This window comes from Mytilus galloprovincialis, chromosome 4 (genome assembly GCF_965363235.1).
Source record: "Mytilus galloprovincialis chromosome 4, xbMytGall1.hap1.1, whole genome shotgun sequence".
Lineage (NCBI taxonomy): Eukaryota > Metazoa > Mollusca > Bivalvia > Mytilida > Mytilidae > Mytilus > Mytilus galloprovincialis.
Genome location: NC_134841.1, coordinates 56,569,429 through 56,585,399, shown reverse-complemented (window position 1 = coordinate 56,585,399; position 15,971 = coordinate 56,569,429). Strand labels below are relative to the sequence as shown.

At 31.9% G+C, this 15,971-nt stretch overlaps 1 protein-coding gene across 2 annotated transcripts in view; it reads left to right on the top strand.

The window, feature by feature from the left end:
- The window catches only part of LOC143072497 (VPS10 domain-containing receptor SorCS3-like), a 137,828-nt gene that overhangs the window by 50,479 nt on the left and 71,378 nt on the right, over positions 1 to 15,971 (top strand). For both annotated transcript variants that reach the window (XM_076247439.1, XM_076247441.1), the window contains 4 exons: positions 3,356 to 3,445; positions 4,144 to 4,314; positions 7,058 to 7,213; positions 9,793 to 9,966. In XM_076247439.1, coding sequence (XP_076103554.1) covers positions 3,356 to 3,445; positions 4,144 to 4,314; positions 7,058 to 7,213; positions 9,793 to 9,966 — 591 coding nt within the window. The remainder of the gene's footprint in view (positions 1 to 3,355; positions 3,446 to 4,143; positions 4,315 to 7,057; positions 7,214 to 9,792; positions 9,967 to 15,971) is intronic.

Here is a 15,971-nt window from a genome sequence, read left to right as displayed (position 1 = left end):
CTATTCAAATTTTTTATTAAGAACCCATGTTTTTTCCTACATATTTAGTGCAATTGTATCTATACAGGTTGCACTATAATAAACCATTCATTCATTTAGCTAGGTATAGGTAGGGTAACTGGAACCACACATATATTTTTATTTAGACTAAGAGGAAAAAATAATTCTGGAACTATAAATGAATATAGAAAACATAAACTGAAAATACTGTTATCATGGTTATAGTTTAATTGTATTCTCAGTTATGAATTCAACAATATAAAAACAATGAATAGGGTGGAATAGAATATTTTATTTACCAAATAAGGGCCTATAGCATACAAACATTATAATACATTTTGTAATAAACAATAATGTATATAACATAAAGGAAATAAAGCGTTGCCACGACACGATAAATTACATTAAAAAAAAATACAATTTATTTTTTTACGCCAAATGTGATGCTATCCAAAATTTCTGGGGAGAACACTGATCGAATCTATATACGGCTTCGGTCAAAATAAAACGGAACATCCTGAGGATGTAACGAGCAATTTGGAAAAATAAATTTGTCGGTTTCTTTTACGGTTACGAAGCCTTAGAGATAACAAGAAAAACAGTGTTCGGGGAGATAACTCTTATTTTGGAAAGTATTTGGTTAAGCAGAGTTGGTTTCAAAAGCGTATAAACTGTTCGATATCATATTCCAAAAATCTAAGCGACATCTTGCGAAACAAAAAACAGCGAAGGAAAAAAAAAAAATAATAATCAGAAGAAGAAATCCAATAGGTCTTTCCACGGAAAAGTGGAAAGACCTAATGATAATAATAATAATAATAATCAGAACAAATTCAATAGGTTTTTCACCTGAAAGGTTGAAAGACCTAATAATAATAATAATAATAATCAGAACAAATTCAATAGGTCTTTCACCTGAAAGGTTGAAAGACCTAATAATCAGAAGAAAACCAATAGATCTTTCCACGGAAAAGTGGAAAGACCTAATTAAAAAGAAGAAAAATGTGTACAGTTTTTAACTTGTAATATAGTTTGTACAGTGTTGGAACTATTCATATCCGACGAGATGCGATGCAAGTTTTTAAACCTTTGTGTGTGAGATGAAAAAGACATCTATTTAATGTTTTTACAGTCAAACATTTTTAAACTTTTACAAACGAAAGTGAACCAACGCCTGGTGAGTCTGTAGTACGGTAGAGTCCATAAAGTGGATACTCGAGGGTATGCAGGGTCGTTATGATAAAAACATAAAATGTAGAGAGTCTTATAACAACAACACTTTAGACTTTGTATATAGTGTATTATAGTGTACATTATTTGAACAAACGAATTACAGTCCACCGCTTGAGTTGGTACTGCTTTGGAATCTAATGATATCCATAATGTAAGGATATCAGGTAAGTGTAACAAGTAATATAAAAATTGTACAATTTTGTTCACAAATTGGAATTTTGTGAACGTAGTTACACTTACCTGATATACTACCCACCTCCTCCCCATTAGTAATTCTTTTGGCAATCTGTTTGGATTTCGCCGGAGAATACTGAAGGGGTTCTCACGCTTGGACTGATTCACCGAGAGGTTTGAATTCTTGATCAGTCAAGCGTTTTGAGCTAGATGTGACCAAATACAGGAAAGATAATCCATAATGTAAGGAAATCAGGTAAGTGTAACTACGTTCACAAAATTCCAATTTGTGAACAAAATTGTACAATTTTCTAGTTTCCAGACAATAACTTGTGTGCAAGTGTATGGACCTTTCTGAAATTGTACCACAAGGTTCCATTCCCAAAAAGGAAAGTTGGGATTGATTTTGGGGGTTATGGCCCAAATTGTGTAGGAATTAGGGACCAAAAACAATACTTTTCTAATACTTTGTATAAACTGCTTATTTCTTGACCAATTTCCATTCTTGAACTCTTGGGGTTCTTATATATGCTGAATATTAACCGTGTATTAAGTTTTTAGAATTTGGTCCCCCTTTATAATTGGTCCACATGAGGTCCAAAGGGTCCAAAATTGAACTAGACGTTTGATTTTAACAAAATGAATTCTTGGGGTTCATTGATATGCTAAATCTAAACATGTATTTAGATTTTTGATTGGGCCCAGTTTTCAAGATTGTCCAAATTGGGGTCCAAAAACAAACTTTGTTTGATTTCAACAATAATTGAATATATGGGGTTCTTTGATATGCTAAATCTAACCATGTATTTAGATTTTTGATTTTTGGGCCCTGTTATCAAATTGTTCAACATTGAGGTCACAACGGTCCAAATTTAACTTTGTTTGATTTCCTCATAAATCATCGTATAGGGGTTCCTTAATATGCAGAATCTAACTCTGATTTTAGATTTTAAGTTTTCGGGCCCTGTTATCAAATTGGTCCACATTGAGGTCAAAAGGGTCCAAAATTAAACTTAATTTTATCAAAAATTGAATTCCTGGGATTCTTTGATATGCTGAATCAAGCCATGGCCATGTACTTAGATTTTGGATATTGGACCATAATAGGTAAATTTTATTTTTTTAGTTCATTAGACCACATTCATTCTGTGTCAGAAATCTATGCTGTGTCAATTATTTAATCCCAATCCCAATTCAGAGCTGTATCAAGCTTGAGTGTTGTGTCCATACTTGCCCCAACTGTTCAGGGTTCGACCTCTGCGGTCGTATAAAGCTGTGCCCTGTTGGGCATCTGGTTGTCTGATAAAGTACCAAAAAAATTTGTAACAATGAAATACACTTCCTTAACACAGCTTACAACATGTGTTGAACAGGAAGGAAATGTACAATTCAGAAGTACATTGCTTGAAGATGATAGGTTTTTGGAAATAACAAAACTTGATTTGTAATCCTTTTAAACATTTCCTTTATTGTCTAAACTTTAGACAATAAAGGAAATGTTTAGGGTCAGAAAAAAATAACAGTGTTGTCACCAAGTGAAATAAAAAGTCATAAATTTATAACATAGGTCAACCAACTGTGTTAAACTATACACATCTGCTTTATAGATGAGATATTTAATTCTGCTCAATGGACATTTACATTTGATATATCTGTTTAAACATCTTTAAAAGATATTATTCATTAGACACTTAGATAAAATTCAGAATGGAAATTGGGAATGTGTCAAAGAGATTTTAATCTAGAATGGAAATGGGGAATGTGTCAAAGAGACAGCATACTGACCAAAGGGCAGAAAACAATGAATATTTCTAGAATATTTTTGTTAATCTGTCATGTAATATGTTTGACTTTTAATATGAAATTAAATTTTATTTGTCTGCTTACAAAAAACTTATATTTACCATTTTTTAAAATGCATATCATATTTATATCTTTTTCTTTTTAGAAATCTACATTACGATCAAGTGATATGTTTGTTTCACACAATAGAGGTCCATTCAGAAAAGCATATTTTCCAATGAATTTACACCCAACAGTAAGTTTTTTTTACAGTAAACTTTTATTGCTTTTCCTTGTGAATAAGTGCCTGTCCTGGTTAGAAAACAACTGACTTAGTAATAATAGACTGAAATTACTTTTTCAAGTAATGTTCAAGGTTACACTGACTGATAACCCATTTTTCTCTGGCCTGTTGTCACAGGATCGAGTACACAATTATCGTCTTTGATTTTTGTTGTCTCTAGTGTGGGCAGTGTGTTTCTTGCAAACTTTTTTTATACCCATTCCAAATTATACAAGTTAGCACTTCGGAAGCTGTTAAAAGATTTCAAGGCCCCCTTAACATATAATTGTTCATATTTTGAGTTAAAGTCGATGAAGTTTTCTATAATTTTGATATGATTTGTCTCAAAAGTAGGACAACACACTGTAAAAATATTATTGATAAAACGCAGGTTGGATTTATTTTATTTTCATTTATTGTCTAAAAGAAATGCACTACGAAATAACTGTGGTTTTGAACCTAAGATTATGGAGCTCATATGCAGTTATAAGCCTGGATGTGTTCATACATTCATACATTGGCATTATATGATAAATAGGTTAATACTTTGTCTTTTTCATAGCAGCCTAAGGAGCAAGCTAATATTGAAAAGACAATGTCATGTATTTATTGTATGTGTAATTCATTGATTAACCAAATTACCAGATAAAACCTGTATTTATTAATTACAGGATTTCCATATAGTTGACACAAGTGAACACCAAGTATTTATAGCTGCTGATCATAAAGAAATGGAAGTAAACTTGTATTTATCTGATACCAATGGCCAGTTTTATGTTCCAACACTACGTAATGTTGTCAGTACTATAGAGGATCCTTGGTTAGATGTTGACTTATATGAAGTAAGTCAATTTACTACAGTAGAAGGCTTATATTCCTATGTCATTGTTCAATGAAGTCATTAACACGAATTGAACTTGAGTAACTCATTCATAAATGGTGTAGATCATGGGAGTAAGATGGAAACAGCCCAAACATATCATAACGTTGCCATATAGCGGAATACAATATATTCATATTTCACCACCAGTGCATGTGTGTTCTCAAAGCATTTGAAGAACCTTGGTTTAGAAGTTTATCAATAACTTAAAAAGTACTAATTAATTATTTAAATGTAAAAACATAACATAAATGCCTAAATTCATATGTTCAAATCAAATTTCCCAAAACTTCCAAGATTTTTTTCTAAATGATGCCACAAGGTCCTTCAGTCAGTAAAGTTGCTCCAGATCTCCTCAGACTCAGTTCATTGGTGTTTTTTTAGCATTTCCTGTATGAATGTTAATTTTCTACCTTTTCATCCACATCATTAAAAAAAGATGTTCTGTAGTTTATTATTTTGTGGTGTCAAACATGTACAGCTTACTATAGGGAAAACGGTAGTATTACATTTTCCCAGCATTAGGTTGGCCTTTTGTGTACCCAAGGCAGGTGAAGGAAGTCAAATTAGGAGCGCTGTGATTGGATGTAAGGGTACAATATATTTTTTTATTTATCTATGAATAACGGCAGTATGAAATTTACAATATAAATTTTAAAACCTATTGAAATATTTTCTAGAGAATTATTCGAAAAGGCTTCCAAAATTTCATAAATTTTGTGTAAAATGACGGTGGGCATGGATAACATAAACAAGCTCCGTTGGAAATTGGTCATGATACTATTTCGCTTAAATTTTTTAAATAGAAAAATAAAGTACTAACACCACACATAACTGTTTTATCCAGGTTTTTATTATAAAAAGTGGTAAATTTACAAAATGTTAGTATTCTATTTGTCCTAGTATTAGAATAAAAAATAATTCATTGTGGATTGAATTTAAAATGATTTCACCACTAGTGCCCTTTATGCTGCTATTTTACCCTTCCCTATTGCTCAAGGTCAAATACATTATTTAGAATGAAGGACCAATCCATGGTAAAACCAGTTAAATATTCAAACCTTATGAATTGTTTCTTAGATATATGTATTTAAATGTAAAAGTACTTTTAGTTGTGGCTCTTTGTTTTGCAGTCAGTGTTCCAGCTAGGCCGTTTTCAGAGGGTGCGGCGCCCGCCCTTTCCTGAGTGCCGCCCTGTGCCATTTTTACAGTTTCCAGGGTGCCCTGCCTTTTTTGAAGATCGATTGTATATTATTCATATATTTTGTTCGTATTGATATGATCCGCTAATTACTAAATTTTACCTGGCGAAAAGTTTATGACTTTGTTTACGACCCCAAGCTAATCAACGGTTACAGCTAGTGTCATAATCTGTTGTTATAAGTAATCCGTTTATCGGATGGGTCATTAATGATCATCAATATTAATTCATTCAAATACAATCAGTCAATCAGCAATTATCTTTGAAGAAATGTGCATACGACAATTTGGGCATAATTTGCAATGTTTACCGTAGTTTCATGGAGAAAACGTAATGACAGAAAGTTGAAAACCACAAACTACTCGTGGAAGACATTGTTTTACTTGTTCTCCATGAAATAAATAGTAAATTCAGATGTATTTGTCATTGACTGCCCTCATTTTTGAGACGAAAATAACAAAATCGGCCGCCATATTGTTGATCATGTTTACATCTTCTACGTACTAGTACGTTTATAATCCTCCAAAGAAGGAGCAAACTGAATGAAGAAAGATAACTTAGTTTGATTTTTTCCTAGCATTGAATAACCCACTTAACATATTCTAAAATATGTCTACATACTTCTTGCTTAAGAATATATATGTTTAGGTATTTTGAGTTATGGGAAAAGTTAAAGAGGGTCTTAGTAGCAGTGTTGGTAGGGTGCCTTGGTCATCTTTTTCTGTTTTCTTTATTTTTAATACAAATTTTCACTGTTGCTATATCAGCTCGTTTGTGCTGTATTGCCATTAAGCACAGCAGAGGTAGAAAGGTGAAACTGGTAAAGTGTGTCAGACCATAGAAACAGAATGAAGCAGGACACCTTTCAAAACATGCTGCATATAAAGCTTAACTGTGCCAAGCAATGATTTTAAAACTTGTGTGACAAGCTGCTTGACAAGTTTTTCAGCCTAAAAAGTAGAAAGATAGAGTTCTATATGGGCTAATGATGTAGTTCTTGTATAACCAGTGATTTCAAGGATTAAACACAATTTTTGATTAATATCTTTATTAAAACATGCCCTTTTCATATTATCATATCACGTGTTAAATGCCCTTTTTCAGGATTGGCAGCCTGCCCTTTTGAAATACTAGCTGGAAAACTGCCAGTGTCTTGAAAAAATTCTGAATGGTTGGTTTGTCTTTAGCCAGTTTAGGGTTTAAAACAACTTATGAGCAAAATAGGATTCAAAATAGTGTGAGTCTGAGTTCTCGAACCTGTCTTTTCTAGGAAGGACTTTTAATTTTTTAATTACAAAAGTCAAGAACCTACAACTATTAACACAAATGCTTCAACCATTGACCATTGAATTTCTTATGGAGGACCTTTCATTGACCGGGTATGACCATTTCAATTGTTCCTGTATTTCCATTAAATATTGCAAATTTTTAACCTCTGATGAATTTTAAATTCTAAATATGTAAAAAAAAAAAATAGTATGTTTTCAATTTATCTTCATAATAGGTGAAAGGTGTGCAAGGAACCTACATCACCAACCAATATGTAAATCTATCTAATGGTAAAGTTGTGGAGAAAACCTTTATTTCCTTTGATAAAGGAGGATCTTGGTCTTTGATTGCAGTGCCAGAAGACTTAAAACTCTCTTGTGAAGATCAATTAGTAAGTTACATACTTGTATAATGTATTCTTGAATGATAGATTTGGTGAGGGGAGGGGAAAGACAAGGAAGCCATATCTCATTAAAAAAAAAACTTTCTAAAAATTTGGAAGTTTTCTCCTGTTTCTAAAACAGCATGGTATGTTTATCAAGCAAACAGAGTAATTCAATAGGTTTCTGGGTAGCATGAGTTATTTTATTTATCAGATTGATAATGAAAAATAATAAACCAGACTTGATAGTTTACTGGAAGATGGATCTAAAAAAAAAAAACAGCAATGAATAGGATCTCAATTTTACATTGTTTGTCCATAGAAATAAAGACAAATATGAGCATTTAAAAAAATTGACTAGTTGTAATAACTAATATTATTAATTCATATATTTTGACTTGTTTGATTCGTTCAGGGATAGCATATGTTTATAATTTTAAAGGTAGGTAGAATACAGCGGATAGCAAAACGCATATTGCATGGTTATTTCTAGAATATCTAAAAACCTATATATCTTGTGATGTCATCTAATGAATTTCATGATATTGTTAAAAGTTTTTAAAAAGTGTATATTTTATATGATCAATTATTTGAAGAAAAAAATCTTCAAATACAAATTAGGTATAATAAAACTGACCATTTTTATACAAATATGGATGGAAAATATTAATATAACAATTATAGCCTTTGTATGAGGTCAATACAGGATATATCAACCCTGAGATGTATATCGACCTCGGACTTCGTCTTCAGTCAATATATGTCTTTCGGGTCATTATATACTTGTATTGACCTCATACAAAGTACAATTGTATATTGATATATATATATATATATACAACTCGTCTGAACATCAACCCAACAATGTTAGATCTGTAAATTTGCTTTCGCAAATGTTTTGCATGCCTTATATATCATGTACTGTAGTACCACGCTAGATTAAAACTGACGTGGAAAGGTAACACACGGCCACTGAAAGTTTCATTTTTATGAAGCCCAGGTGGTTGTGTGGTCTAGCGGGACGGCTACAGTGAAGGCGATTTGGTGTCACTATATCTCAGTAGCACGGGTTCGAATCCCGGCCGGCAAGGGAAGAACAAAAAATTTGCGAAAGCAAATTTACTGATCTAACATTGTTGGGTTGATGTTTAGACCAGTTGTATATACATAATGTACACAGCCATGTACCATCATCACTGCTGGTGATCCGATGGATAAATCTGTTGTAGAGTTGTCACTGACTCAGACGTACTTATATGATATATCTATAATACTAAAATAACGAGGTCCAATTTGTCAGCCGTCATCGGGTAAAAACGACAAATCAAAGAATTCAACTTTATATATAGATAATATAGATTAAAATTACACCACTCCAGACCCTTTTGTTTTCCACATAATTAATATTGCCAATAATTAACAAGTTCAGGGTCGAATCCGATACTGATACCAATAGTATATTCACCTGTTACCTATTACCTTATCTGTACGTTCCGCATCTGACAGGCGCACCACCAAACGGTGTATATGATTTTGCTATATACACAGGTCATAATCACAGGGTTGACACTACTAAATTCAATCATTGTCAAATTGTTCCCTATTGTAGTATTTATCACAGGTTTGACACTACTAAATTCAATCATTGTAAAACTGTTCCCTATTGTAGTATTTTAATCAGTAAGACTTTCTAAGATAACAATACGAACACTAAAAATCTGGACTTGAAATAAGGCGTATAGGTACAGTTTTCAATTTGTTAGCGGGCATGACGTAAAACAGCGAATTAAAGAAGTCAACTTTATAGGACAATGCTTTTGATTAAAAAATACTCCATTCCAGGAACTTTTGCTTTCAAATAATTAATATTACCAATAATTGATAAGTTCCAGGTCAAACGGGTTCAAACAGAAAGATTTGAAAGCAGAGAAAACTGTGTATCTTATAATCGGCATGACAATACCAATACTAAATTAAGGCCTACGCATAGTTATATACTATATTTCAGTCACGGACCCTCGATACACGGGTGTGTTCTAGTATATATATATATATATATATACCACTTACTTATTTTTCAGTTAGATTAGTCATTGCTTTTCCTAGGAGTTTTATAAGGAGTTATCACAAATAAAATATATTATCGCTATTTTGTGCATTTTTTCTTTGATTTTTTGTGTGATAAATTTTCATATCATGCCATTCGCTTGAGATGGAAAATTATCACTAGAAACTAAGGAGTCATGTGGCGTTGCTAATGAAATTGACAACATCTTCATAGGTAAAAAAGCGATAAACAGATTAACATTGGTCATCTCAACTTAATTGCCTTTCTTGCTTTCGCCTTCCCGCTCAAGCCAGAAAATCAATCTCGTTGAGGTGATCAACGATAATCTATAACTAAAATGAAAGGTTGTTACAGTCTGGAATGTTTCAATCAGTCTTTGGAAAAATAGACTAATAATAAGAACAGTAGTTAAATCGATATAGGAAGATGTGGTGTGAGTGCCAATGAGACATATAAAGCATGTCTAGGGTATGACTGATGGTTTATTAGAAATGTAGTTTTCTTTCCAAATGTTTTGTAGAATTGCCATTTACATTTGCACATGCGGTACAGCAATTTGATATTTGGTATCCCTGACATAGTGTCAGAAAATGCTGCACCAGGACTTATTATTGCTCATGGATACATTGGAGAAAAAGTTACAGAAGATGCTCATGTCTTTATCAGTAGAGATGGAGGATTCAGCTGGAACAAAGTAATTATTACTTGTAGAGCTATCTAACGAATCATTTAAATGTCTTTTAAAATCCACAAGTTTCATTATAATATCTTTTATTGTCAAACTGTAGCCAGTTTCACAAACTATCTTGAGTGTAAAATTTGTCTTAAAGGGAAAATTCACGATTTTTGACTTATCATCTTATAAAAACATATTTACCAAGTTTTATTTTGATATGAAAACAAGTGTGGACACAAATCAGTGTGGATAGTATGTTTGGATGTTTGACAGTGTTTTGTATGACATAAGAAGTTCTATGTTTTTCCCATATTATTAACTGTGTTGCACAATATGACAACCAACCTGAGCATTAGTAGAGTTCTTTATTTAATATTTAGTTTTTTTATGTTCAAAACCGGCATGGAAGAGACCCTAATTGCATTAATTGCCAAATGATTATGATAGAATATGTTCCACATCTTTGATTTTGGATACATTTTGAAGCTAGGAGAGGAACCATAACGGGTTCATTTTTTCATGATGTGATTTTTTTTATATGGGAGATGGTATCCGAGAACATGTATTTGCTTACTATTTGTATTATGAAAACAAATAAAGAAGAAAATTGGGATTATTAATTTTATTTATTCAAACTTCCTGACTTATGTGACGTAGTTTAAGTTTTTTTGCATGCCAGGAGTGGAATTTATCTCATTTAAGTCTTGTTCATTAAACATCTAATAACGCGATTTAAAGCCCATCAATGAATGTTGGTGTAGCTATTAACCAACTAAAAAAAGGTGATAGCCATGCAACTTTTAAATTTAGATTGTAGGATTTATGTTTTAACAATTTTTGATACAAATTTTAGTAGTAAAAGTAAATCATACAATAGAATATTTTTATGATTTTTTTCCCTGTCAAATACTTTACACAAACATACGAAACTGACATGATCGATAGTGAATTAAAATACATGTTTGTATTCTTACTTTTTTGCTTCAGTCCAGCAAGCATTTCAAGCTTGCAATGTGGAAATACAATGTGTATTGTTATGTGACACTTCCTTAGAGAAAAAGATCAGTGGAATTGCACTGGAATACCACTGATATTCCATTGTAATTTCCACTGGAATTCCAGTGATTTTCAGTGGAATAATTTGGCTGGAACTCCACTGGAACTACATGTACATTGGCTTTCCACTGGAATTACAGGGGAAATTCCAGCGTTATTTCACTGGTATTCCAGTGGAATGCAAATGTAATTCCAGTGGTATTTTGCTGCAACTCCAGTGGAATAACAGTGCCGTTCCAGTGGAATTGCTACTCTGACATATAAGACCCATTGGTGGCCGTATCACTACTTCTGAGAAACACAAAATATAGTGCTTTGATCATATGATTGATATGATCATATTTAAATATATTTAAATAAATAACATTCTTAACATCCTATCCATGAACAGAAAAACGGCCTGCATGGTTTGTATAAGTAGAATAAAAACAGTGACTATGGCCAGCTTAAACCTCACCCACAAACTGATTAACTAATATAAATATTATGCGTCAGATATAAACTTCTCTTCCTTTCTGTAATGTTAAAACTTGCTGTCTCTGTACTTCCAACTACTATAGAATTGCAGAATAAATTTACTAAAATGGAGTCTGCATAAAATCTGTTTCATATAATTGCTGGCAGCTCATATTTAATCCCCTAAAAGTACAAAAATATCCACAAAGAATCAATTGTTCAAGCGGTAATGTTTCTATGAAGCAATACATTCAATAGAAACAGCATTATGCATATATATTATATATCTTACATTCATTGAAAGCCTAAACTCAAATTAAGTACTCCCCTTTTTATCCCTTGAAGATAAAACTGGCGACTTATAATTTTCACTAAGTTAATTTACTATTTAATTTCTACAAATCAGATTATCATACCATTTACATGTCAGATTTTAATGTTATGAAGGTGACATCAATATTATATATTCATTAATTTATTGTTTGCCAAAACTTTCTAATGTTTTGCTCAGATTAAAATCCTAGATGTTTTATAGAGCCTCAACAAATTGTATTTTATAATCATTAAATGTAATTGTTAAATCAAATACTTATCTGTAAACATCTGCGTTTGGATTCTCCATTTTGATTATCCAGTGTAATTATATTTTTTGTAAGTGCATTTACGTCAAGGTGTCAATCTCGCCCCATCTAATATCGGCCCGAAGTTGATTTGTCCCCGTAACGGTATTTCAGTGAAACTCCCCAAATTGGGCGCTTGTTGGACCACGAAAAACTGCCGATTTGCGGGAGTTGTTGAAATTTGAAATCACCAAGAGTTAGTTCCCTTTAATATGGGTGTTTGAGAATATTTGAAAATGTATTTTACCTTAATCAGAATATAGTCTTCCTTTGTGAAATTTAGTTTTGTAAATAATAAATATCGTAAAATACAGCTACAACTTCTATTTCATTTTATTCATTTTTTTTATTTTGCAGGAATAAAAAATAAAAATACCATACATTAATGACAAATAATTACTGTGAAAGTACTTTTTTCGTGGGGTACTAATTTTTGTGGTTTTCGTGGATGACTTTATCCACAAGTTTAAGTGTCCAACGAAATAAAACAACCATTGTCAAAATCAAGACATGGAAAGATCCCCATATAGGTTTGACTTCTGATATGATCTAGAGAATGTATTGAACAACGCCAAATCTGAGAATACTTTAATAGCAGTCACAGAACTACAACTGCATGCAGGAGTATACCCATTTAATATTTAATAACCTGAACTGTACAACTTTTGATCTTTTAATTCTCATAAAAAACATTTTTGATCGATGAAAGTCAGATTTCCAGTATTGATATGCTTGTATGATAAAGTGTTCACTTTATATCCTCATAGTTCTCCTACATATGGGAAATAATAATTTCATACTTGGCTTGATTTTGATAAGAATTATTTGACAATTCAAGATATGTTTATAGCATTTGTTTATGTTACTGTTTTCTTTAGGTGACATGTTTATGGCCTAATTAACACATTTGATGGTCTTAAATCTGTAGATCACTTTATCTTGGGTTAATTAGTGTTGTCACTTCGATTTACACTAGTCAATGTTTACATTGCAATTTCCTTCAATTCAGGCTATTTGTAACCTTCGTTTTTTTTTTTAAAAGGCTTTAATTTTTCAATTAATTTTTTTTAGAAACTAAAATCCATGAATTTAAAAACCCACGAACATGTAAATTTTTCTCAAACCACGAAATTTGATACCCACAAATAAAGTACTTTTTTTCACAGTAGTTAAAATGTTCTACTGTCCCATATTATGTTTAATACTCAGGATACTGTTTCATGATTACCTGTACGTAAGAGTGCTGCGATAAGTGTAATTGTTACAATCTGTCATAACACAATGAAAGAATGTACTGAAACTAAATTGACAGGTGAACAGTAATGGAGTATGATCAGTGACCTCAGATGACAAGGCCCGTTTTATGAGGTTGAAATTTAATTATTTTAATGATTTTAATTATTTAAATACAAAAATACCGTCCAGTATCCGATTTAAAGGATTTAAATGCAAATCTGCTGGGTCTTCTTGATTTTGCCGGTATGGTGGGAGAACTATATTTAGATCGAGAAAGGAGTAGGTCCAGTAAGACCCCTTTTTGGCCCCAAAATATAGCAGTTTTACAAAATTGTTAAAATGTAAACCTTAAGTTATTCATTGGACAGTAAAATGCTTCTGCTACATAAATTTGGGCTGATTTTGACAATACAATGCACATATATCGGGTACTTGAACCATTAAGTCATGCTAAATTACTGAAATCTTCACAATTCTAGCATTTTTGTTAAATTTTAGACGGTTTTCGTGTAAAACGAAAGTGGCCCAATCGTGTTCATCCTTAATATTGAAATGTAAGTTGTATTTTATGATAATACATAACATATATAAAGGTTGAGGATGAACACGGATGCGGCCACTTTCATTTTTGACAAAAACTATCTGAAAAATGACATTTTTAGGCATATTTGGTAGATTTTTCGTATTTCAGCTTGAATCGGTGCGTTTTTTATGACTTAATCAGTTAAAATCTTTCACATAAACTGATTGATTCAAATAAAATAGACACTTAAGTGTTTAAAAAGTGGTCAAAATCTTTCGTCAGATGAACATGAAATTTGAGGCCAAAATCGGTCCTTACCGGACCTTCTCCTTTCAATGTATAAGAAACAAATTAGGGTGTTGCATTTGAAAACTTTTTTCAACAGAATGGCAATTTTATTGTTTGTTTTTGCAACAATTAAGTAGCCTTTCAAGACTTCATAATTTAATATTTGGACTAGGTACAAATGAATTGTACTGATAATAGCTTTTTTTTACCAAAAATAATGCAGTATCTTAATTAATGACAAATCACACAACCCTGCTTTAATTTTTGAAAACAATCTTTTGAAGTGCACTCAAGTTTATGTTCATGGTTTTTCATCACTAAATTATCAAACTACTCATGAGCTTTTTTTATGTACACTTGGTTTTCCAAGGTATTTTAATATCATGAAAATTGATATAAATGCATGTATATATTTAAATCAAAGAACAATGTATTCCAGTGGAATAACTGGTAAAATTTTCCAATGTCATTATTCCAGTGGAATTACAGTGGTAAAATTTTCCAATGTCATTCCAGTGGAATCACCAATCAAATTCCTTTGTTTTATATGATTTACCAGTGGAATTCCAATGAGTCACTGGAATCCCGTAGAATTCCAGTGGAATCAACTGATATTCAAGTGGAATTCCATTGACATTTTCTATGGGGTTAGTGAATGTTGAATGCGTTGTTAAACTCAAGGTAATTAAATGATTAGCATTCTGTTAATCAAATCTTTTGATCTTCATTCAGTGAATTTTAGCCGTCACTGTTCACCGTTCCAGGTGTAAACAACATTTTGTATGAATGATAAACAGGAGTTTTAGACACTGAAAATGTAAAAGAGAATTAAAATTAATTTTAGGGAGTAATAAGGTCGCACAAAAACTGAAAAACTGTTGTATATTTTTATACGACCGCAAAAATTGAAAATTTTTTGGTCATATATTTGTAATGAAGCTGGCGTCGTCATCCGAATACTTTTAGTTTTCGCACTCTAACTTTAGTAAAAGTGAATAGAAATCTATGAAATTTTAACACAAGGTTTATGACCACAGAAGGAAGGTTGGGATTGATTTTGGGAGTTGAGGTCCCAACAGTTTAGGAATTAGGGGCCAAAAAGGGGCCCAAATAAGCATTATTCTTGGTTTTCGCACCATAACTTTAGTATAAATAAATAGAAATCTATGAAATTTATACACAAGGTTTATGACCATAAAAGGAAGGTTGGATTTGATTTTGGGAGTTTTGGTCCCAACAGTTAAGGAATAAGGGGCCCAAAGGGTCCAAAATTGAACTTTGTTTGATTTCATCAAAAATTGAATAATTGGGGTTCTTTGATATGCCGAATCTAACTGTGTATGTAGATTCTTAATTTTTGGTCCCGTTTTCAAATTAGTCTACATTAAGGTCCAAAGGGTCCAAAATCAAACTTAGTTTGATTTAAAAAAAAAATTGAATCCTTGGGGTTCTTTGATATGCTGAATCTGAAAATGTACTTAGATTTTTGATAATGGGGCCAGTTTTCAAGTTGGTCCAAATCGGGGTCCAAAATTAATTTCATCAAAAATTGAATAATTGGGGTTCTTTGATATGCCAAATCTAACTGTGTATGTAGATTCTTAATTTTTGGTCCCGTTTTCAAATTGGTTCAAATCAGGATCCAAAATTATTGTACAATAGCAAGATATTTTCAATTGCACAGTATTCAGCAATAGCAAGAAATCTGCTATTGCACAGTATTGTGCAATAGCAAGAAATTTTTCAATTGCACAGTATTGCACAATAGCAAGAAATCTTCAATTGCACAGTATTGTGCAATATCAAATATTTTCAATTGCACAGTATTGTGCAATAGCAAATAT